This window comes from Suncus etruscus, chromosome 16 (genome assembly GCF_024139225.1).
Source record: "Suncus etruscus isolate mSunEtr1 chromosome 16, mSunEtr1.pri.cur, whole genome shotgun sequence".
NCBI classification, from domain to species: domain Eukaryota; kingdom Metazoa; phylum Chordata; class Mammalia; order Eulipotyphla; family Soricidae; genus Suncus; species Suncus etruscus.
Genome location: NC_064863.1, coordinates 40,354,273 through 40,363,206, shown reverse-complemented (window position 1 = coordinate 40,363,206; position 8,934 = coordinate 40,354,273). Strand labels below are relative to the sequence as shown.

Here is an 8,934-nt window from a genome sequence, read left to right as displayed (position 1 = left end):
TTCAGAAAGACACTACAGATAACATTTAGTATTCCCTTTCAGTCATTAGTGAACAGAAGGGCTGCTTTTACACACACACAAACACACACACACACACACACACACACACACACACACCACACGATTATTATTGTTTTCTTCATTTTCTTTTAGTCAATGTGGTCAACTGTGAAAGTTTGAAAGTCATTTTTAATGTTTAAAAACAAAAATAAAAAGAGTACTTACTATCCCAAGAAGTGAAAAGAAAGGAGTTTTGACCAGTAGTAGTTTGTTTCCTCCTCTCTCATCTCTCTCTAGCAAAGGAAACTGCAGCCTAGAGGTTTCCCTACCTGGCTACCTGAGTGCCATGTAGGGAAGGACACTAAATTGGGCACTTTCATGCAGCAGCTGACAGCAAAGCAACTGAAAGAGCTCACTCAGGACCTTTAGAGCGAGTCTGTCTGTGGAGTAGGTACCTTCTTAAATCTGAGAAAAAAATCTTTTCACAGTCCACCCCCAGACCCTCTAGCACCTAAAAGGGAATCCTCAAAGGTGGTTGGTGTCCATAGTGACCATTCTTCCTCCCCACCATCTCCTATCTCCTCCCACCCCGCTGCGAGCGAGCAATCCTCAACTTCCCACCCATTCTCCACTAGCAGCTTGGAAAACCGAAGCGTAAGCGGGACCTCACACCCACCACCTAAGATTGGCGCTCCTGAGAATAGATACGAACCCCAAAGGGAGGGAGGACATGAGGCTCCCAGGAAGCTCAGCAGTGCTGAGAGCAGCACACCCCCTCCACCCCTAGAAGCTGGAGGGGTGTGGATGCTAGGTGGTGATGGGGAAATGGGCTTATTTCTCTCCTTACACTGGAAAAGTGCCCAGTCTGGGGGGGCAAACCCCCCTTGAATGCTCCGCACATCCCCCTGACAGCTTCAACCGGGTGCGGGCATGAAAGGGTGCGGTGCAAGCTGCACAGAGCTTCCTCCACTTTGGAGAGAAGAGGAGCTCGGAGCGCCAGGAGGGGCCGCGCGCGGGCAGGTTCCCCGCCTCCCCGGCCCCGCGCGCACACACACGCGCCCCACGCGGCTCGGCTCGGGCTGGCGGAGCGCGGGCGAGTGTGAGCGCGCGGGTGCGCACCCCGCGGGAGCCGCTGCCCTCTCGCCCGCCTCGCACCTCGCTCAGGGCATCTGCGGAACCTGGAGACGGGACAGGCTTAAAGTATGGCATGTGGCTGCAGAGATGATTTCTGCCAAGCAGGTGCCCACGATCGTCGCGTGCTGCGGGCTCAGTTTCGCCCTCCTGCACTTCTTGTGCCAGGCGGCTTGGTGAGTTCTTCTGGGGGCGGGGATGGAAGGTGGAAGGTGGGCGAAATTGGGGTGACAGTGACGGGCTCCACCAGGCCCCAACAGAAACTAAGGTCTCCACTTAGATCAGAGGCCAAAAAAAAAGATTCCCCGTTTCTCCCATCCTCTGTAGATCCCAGAAGCAGAAAGGGCAGGAGGTACAAAAATAAGAGTGTGGGTTTTGGGGTGCATGTTCAAACACTTTTCCTGGGGATTTCGCTGGTTCCCGTAGCTCAGTCCTGCTTCCTTCAGCTTGGGGCCAAGGACTCTTTCCCTAGCTAGACAAGGAACCTGTTTGTTTCCACCTGTTCTCTCCTTGATTCTTAAAATAACTCCCTGCTGCTGCGCGCCACGCTTTTTTATTTTATTTTATTTTATTTTATTTTACATATATATTTTTATGTGTGTGTTTATGTGCATTTGCAGCTTAAACGATTCCCCGGGGCAGAACCCAGAGGAGGAGAAATTATGTCCGGAAAATTTTACCCGCATCTTGGACAGTTTACTCGATGGTTATGACAACAGGCTGCGTCCTGGATTTGGGGGTATGAGTGATGATTTCAAACGCTCCAGTGTGTCCTGTGTGTCCCTCTCGGTCTGCCTGTCTGTCTGTCTGTCGGTCCGGGGGAGCAGCATTAGGTACGCTTCATGTGCAAAAAAAAAAAAAAAAAAAAAAAAAAAAACCTTTCTCTCTGTTTCTGTCTCTCTCCCATCCTCCCCACCTTTCTCTTTTCCCCTTTCTCCTCTCTTGATGAGACCTCTGACAAGATCGCCCCCATCCGTCCTTTTCCAGCTCCCTGCCCCCTCACGAGCTTTGCCTCTCCCCCACACTAATTACCTCCCGGGACCTGATGGGTTGGGTGGGGGAGGCTGGCGCTGAAGAGTCAAAAAATGGGAGCTCCTCAGGATCTGCGTTGTACCCTGGCAATGGAGTTCCAGAACCGGGTGACTTCGTTCTCAGTCGGGTTTAGCTGGAGACAGCTGCGCCCAAGTCCTCTTCCCTCCCACGTGGTGTCCGTCCCTCTGCCAAAACCTTGGCCGCCCGCGTTCTACCTAGGACGTGAATCTGGGACACGAAGCTGCTGGTTCTGCTAGCAGAGTCCTTGCCTTTTCTCTCCTAAGGTGTTTTTTTTTTTTTTAAACTTTATTGGAAGTGGTGGCATTTTCTTCTCTCTTAAGACTTGAAAATTGAAGGATTTTCGCATTACCTTTTTCCTACAATCCATGTTAATAAAGGCTCGAATAGATCTTACAGAAACTAACAGCACTGTGGTTCTTTTTCAAATTTACACTCTCTTTGCTTATATAATATAAATCTATGTGGCAAGCTTTATGGTAGGTACTAGGTTGACAGAAATTTCCAGATCCCATTTTGAACCTCAACAACTCTCAGCCCAGTTCAAAGAAGACAAGTGGCTAGGGAAAGCCTTATCCACCCAGGTTTCAAAAGTACCAAATCCCTGTTCTTTTCACCACCACTCAGCCAGTTACACTTGGGAAATCATTTAATATGCAGGCTCTTTTTCAATTGGACCTAGATTTCTAGTAGTACTGGTAATAGTAATAACCACTGCTATTGCATTTGTTTATTTTAATATTTATTTAGAGCAGGCATTTTACAGGCAATGCTGAGAAAAAGCTTTGACTACCCTACTTTATAAATGATGAGACTGAGGCTTTTGCGAAGTTAAATAGCTAAGCTAAATTCAGAATTAGTAAGTGATAGGGGCTGGGTGAAATCCCAGGTCAAGATGTATCTTTTAATGATTTATTCATGCAGACTGGTAATATATATACCATGTGATGGATATCCCATACTATTAGAGCAGAAACATAAGAGCTTTTTTTTTTATTTCTGAGGGGATACAGAAGATAGAGGGGTGGAAAAATGGAGTCAGTTAATGGGAAACCAGGGACCTTGCAAAAGGACTAGCACTCAACATGAACTTCAAGTAGGGGTTCCCAGATTAGAAAGAATTATTGGAGATAAAGCAGAATTAGGCAGAATGAACTGAATGAGTCAGTGGAACCCTTCTAGTTTCTTTTTTCTTTCTTCAACAGATTAGACCAGTAAGGGCTAGAAAGGAAAAGTGATTTATGTGGGGACTCATAGCCTATAAGGCTGGGTCAAGTCAGATCTTTGGATTCAAGCCACCCTTCCCATATTTTATTGAAAGTTTATGGTGGGAGAGGGCATTAATTCAATTTTTGTGAGTTGACAATATAAAGAAAATGAATGATGAGGATGAGTTTCTTGTGTTTTTTATTTTTTAACACTGTCTCTAAAGGGGTGTTTTGCTCAGCACTGCATGTACCTTCATAGTCATCTGAAAAGAAGCTTCTATATATAATCATTTCAATTGTTGTTGCTCAGTCTTTCATAAGCAATTAAGAAACTATAATTTTAGGTAAAAATGTGTAGAAAATATATTAGATATTGAAATACCATGTGTGACTATATTTTACCAATATCTGCCTCTAAATATTTTAAATTTGACATTTAAAGGAAAAAGTTTCAATACACATGTAGTTTAGATATTCATTAGAGATTGGCTGTACCTGAACATAAAATAATGTGGCAGTTATTATTGCCATTATATCATTTTGTTGCTAAATGTTGAAAGTTAAAATTATTTCAGTAGACTTGACTATAATAAAAACCTATCATTTGAAAGGAAGAAGGAATTCATCATAGCTGGATAATTTTTACTAACTACTTTCTTCCATAATATTATTACACAGACAATTAAATATGTGAATTTATTTATTAGATGCCAGTATGGATTTTGGCTAGCTGGATTACTGCTGATAATGTCTCAAGAGGATCATTAGTCATCATAATTGTCACTGCCAAATAATTTGTATTACCTACCTTGATATACTTTTATGGTTTTATGGGAAAGGAGTTGAATTGACCTTGCTTTAAATGCTAGCAACTGATTCTGAAGATTTACTATGTAGCATATTTCTGAATTCAGCTCATAAATATTTGTGATGAATGTGATTCATTTTTTTAGAAGTGGGTCATTCTCTCTAAATGTGTAGTATTCCAAATATGACAAGGAAATAGTATTTCTCACCTGCAGAAAATGTGTAATCTGTTTACAGGATGTTATAAACAAATATTGCTGAAATAATAAGAAAACTTACTATTAGCACAGATTCTCAGATGCCACAGGTTTGATCCCATCTTTGACATTTTACATTTTGTCAAAAGTTTGGCATTTAAAAATAAAATGAGTACAATTCACATTTGAACAAGGATGCTATAAATACAGAATTACTTCCTGGTTCCTATAATCCTTTGCTCTTTGTGAATCATTTACTTTTTTTTCTGTTTATACAACTTAACTGTGTTCCACTTAAACTGAAGCTAAAAGCAAAGATTTGAATTAAATTTGGATAGCTTGTGATTGCTCAGTAGGCCAGGCCAGGGTTGAAATAGATTTGGTAGCTGAATTTTATATTTTTAACACAGCAGCACAGCTTGCAATGAGGAAATAAGAGGAACCCAAATGTTTCTCTTCCTTTCATCCCTCTAGGATCACTTCTCTTTGTCTCCCACATTTTTCCATTGGACAAGAAAAGGGAGAAAAGTGAGAAGAGAAGGAAAGAGGCATGGTGAGAGGAGCTCTTTTGGGACTTCTGAAGAGTAAAGTTATTTTGACCTCTGTCAAGTCCTTCTTGGCAAAGTTATTTGCACCTGCTTAGCTGTGGCATATAAGTGGACCTTCCAGGAAGGGGAAGATGCTCTTATCCACTTTTAAAATTGTGATAAACCTTGGGTAATAGCATAGTGGTAAGGCATTTGCCTTCTATACAGATGACCCTGGACTGTTCATCCCATTCCCCAGCATCCTATATTGTCTCCCGTGTCTGCCAGGAGAAATTTCTGAGCACAAAGGCAGGAGTAACCCCGAGAACAGCTAGGTGTGACCACCCCAAACCAAAATATAAACTAAAACAAAACAAAACAAAAATTTTAAAACTGTAATAAACCTTATTTAAAAACTATTTAGCTAAGGTTCTAACCACCAGGATATTATTCAGTCAGCTTAGACCTATTTTCATTCATAGAAGGGTATACATTTTAGTTATTTTGGTCCTTAGTCTAGAATAATAAATACTTAAACCTAATAAAAGATCACTTTATATCATATTTCATAAGTTATTTTAAGTACTATTAAAGCATTAATGTCAATTTTGCAAAGTTGTCCATCAACACTATAGGACTTGATATTAGTGGAGTCCTATCCTGCTTCGGTATTATTTTTATAGTCAATATCTACTAGGATTATCACAAGATCAAAGAGATTACTAACAGGGTGGGTGGGCTATATCCTTCTGTTTGAAGCAAGTTGAGAAAAGTTGCAATAAATTGTCTATAACCCCCCTGCAACAAATGGCAAGATGACATTTCGTACCCCAGTGTTTAAACCCTTAGTCAGATATCTGAAATGGAGCTTTATAGACTTTTAAGGCTTTCTTTGCTTATTTTGTTTGCCAACATCCACATTTTCATTAAATTACCATTTTCTTGCTAAGTAAGTAGATCATTAAAATAAGCAAAACTATATTGTGCCCAAAGGAATGGAATAGACAACTTTTAAAACTTTAATAAACATCTAAAATGGAAAAGCAAGCACCGATGGTTGTTTACACTTAGAGAAATTTAAGAAAATTTCCCTGCACAAGTAAAAACATACTTTAGTGTTTATATACCTCCGAAATAAATAAGCTGAGGTATATATTTTCTAGCTTTAAATTAATTTCAGCAAAGATTAAAAATAATTCAGGATGAAAAAGAACACTTTGAATCCAGAAGACAGTGGACAAATAAAACTCCATTCTCTTTAGTCTTGTCAGAATAATTCAATTGCTGAACAAATAATTACTGAAACTAGATGTCAGGAAGAATTGTCTATTGTTGAAAGTATAATTATGAATCAGCTCAGGATTTTATGAAATTTAAGGAGTATGTAAAGATGTAAAAAAAGAACAAATAAAAATAAACACAATGCCTTAGGGCCACCCGAGAGCATATTAACAGAAAATATGATGGATGGATGAAGGATCTGTTTCAGATATGTGGCCTAGAACTCTTTTATGTTTAGACCTAATGTTGACAGATTGGGGAAGGAAGGTAGGAAGAAAGTTCTCAGGCAGAAAAAAAAGTGCAAGAGCTCAGGATACATAGTGTGGTTAAATAGTAAGGGAATCTAATTCCTGTGTCAGAAGATAATAGGAAGACATTCATCAGATTATTTTGGCCTGGAAAAGAAAGCCTGAGCATACAAGCCCTTTGAGAATTCTTTTTGTTATTGTTATTATTGTTATTGCTTTGCATCACACCCTGTGGTGCATAAGGCTTCCTCTGAATCTGAACTCAGGGATAACCCCTGAGGACTTTTTACAAGGCAAGAGCATTATCTACTGTATAATCTCTCAGGCCAACCTCTGAGAATTTTATGGAGAAGTTTACTTTTATTCTTTTAGTGAACAAGGGAGCCATAGGAGGTGTTTTGTTTGTTTGATGGCTTAGTTTGTTTTTCTAATGGAAGGCCTGTCACAATATGAATTAGATTATAATGTAATCACTCTGAATTTTGTATAAGAAAGGATTTTTAGAAAGGGAAACAATAGAATTAAACCAACTTTGATAAAGCTCTTTTTCCATAAATTAATGGTGAATTAGACTAAAATATTTTCATTCTACTAGAAAATACTATATTACATTAATAAATGTAATTATTAACATTGATGACTTAGAACAGATATACATAGGTATAACTGAGAAATATTTTGAAGGTATAATTTAACAAATAGTTGTTGATGGGTTATATATGTGTGGTAAAAACATGGATAAATATAAAGGAGTCCTTGCCTTTGAAAAACTGGCAAGAAGGTGTTAATTTGGAGAAAACTAGAGGAAGAAATGAACTTGAGTTTTATATTTGGGCATGTCAAACTTTAAGCTGTGTGTGTGTTTGTGTGTGTGTGTTTGTGTGTATTCTTCATGTGATTGTGCCTGTCTGAATATTAAAGAGGAACTTGATCATGATGTAATATATAATGATCAACACCATGCTGTGTGAGAATAGATGTCTAGAGATAAGTATAGAAAGTGTAAAAAATATAAAAAACAAACAGGCAAAAGCCAGAGTAGAACCAAGACTTGGGACATTAGAAAGGGCTGGACATGAAACTTTAATAAAAAAGAATGAAAAGTGTATAGGTAATAAGGAAATGCACTGTCTGGCTGTGTACTTGCAGAAGTGACATGAAAGAGACAGCTTACAAATAAAAGATCCTAGGGGCTATAGCACAGCGGTAGGGCATTTGCCATGCAAGCAGCCAAACCCAGAGAGACTCCAGTTTGCTTCATGGCATCACATATGGTCCCCATGCCTGCCAGGAGGCTATTTCTGAGTGCAGAGCCAGGAGTAACACAGGGTGTGATCCATATTGAGAGAGAGAGAGAGAGAGAGAGAGAGAGAGAGAGAGAGAGAGAGAGAGAGAGAGAGAGAGAGAGAGAGAGAATAGCCCTAAGATATAGCACAATGGGGTAGGGCATTGTTGCATTCTATATGGTCCCTGTAGAGTCAGGAGTAACCCCTGGTTGTGTTCCAAAAGCCAAAAAGAAAAAGAAAAAGAGAGAGAGGAGACTCTTTCCAAATTCTTTTAAGATATTAAGTAAGGTAAGAACTGATTACATAACGGGGTGGGGAAGGGAAGACAAACTTGGTGACAGGAATTGCCCTGATTCAAAATTAATATGTACCTAAAATATTATTGTGAAAGATATGTAAACCAATATGGTCAAAATAAAAATTATATATTAAAAAATGAATACCCAATTTATTTCATTAATATTTTATAAATCATACAATAAATGTGGCAGACAGCTGATACTATAAGGAAAGGGTCAGAAGTCAGAAAAAAATACTTAGAGTGTAAGATGTTATAACTACTACAGAGTAATGTAAAGGGAGCAGGAACTCTTCAGTAAGATTTCAAGCCTTATTTGGATAGAGTGATGAGAAATCATTTTGTTGTGCCAATGTTCTAAGCATGAGGACAAGATCCTTATTAAAAGTTTGCAGATCTGAAAAGTAAGAACTGATTGTGATACAATGCTGAGGTTGTCTAAGCTTTGTATATTGGTAAGGACTTTGCTTTTATTGTGAGTCATAGTAGAAATGATCTAATGGATTGCCAAAGGGGATCTCATGAACTGCCTAACTTTTGAGGGCTTTCTTCACTTGCAGGCAGATGTATTAAGGACAAATGCAAAGGGGTTTTCATAATAAATCAGGCAAAAAATGATGAATGTTTACCAAGTTGGTGGCAGAGTACGTTTTCAGACTTGTAAGAAATGATTGTTTCTGGTTATATTTCAAAGTTCTAGTCCACTGATGACAGAAAGAATATGAAGAAAAAATGGAAAGCATATGAGGTCTGACTTCAAGCTTTTTACTTAAATGCTTAGAAAATTTCAAAAAAGTGTAACTGTCAAGATTAATATATCTCACTCTTATCCACTTACACCCAAAATCAACTTGTAAGTGGATGAACCATTTTTAGGTAGCTATGTTAAATTTGAGATTTT

General features: G+C 39.1%; 1 protein-coding gene across 2 annotated transcripts in view; it reads left to right on the top strand.

Annotated features, from left to right (window-relative positions):
- Positions 1 to 1,071: 1,071 nt before the first annotated feature.
- GABRA4 (gamma-aminobutyric acid type A receptor subunit alpha4) overlaps positions 1,072 to 8,934 on the top strand; it is a 91,231-nt gene continuing 83,368 nt past the window's right edge. The window contains exons 1-2 of one of the 2 annotated variants that reach the window (XM_049790148.1): positions 1,072 to 1,307; positions 1,752 to 1,870. In XM_049790148.1, coding sequence (XP_049646105.1) covers positions 1,222 to 1,307; positions 1,752 to 1,870 — 205 coding nt within the window. In that variant the 5' untranslated portion in view covers positions 1,072 to 1,221. Of the gene's footprint in view, positions 1,308 to 1,751; positions 1,965 to 8,934 lie in introns of those variants that run through there. The other variant, XM_049790149.1, reaches the window with a different exon arrangement.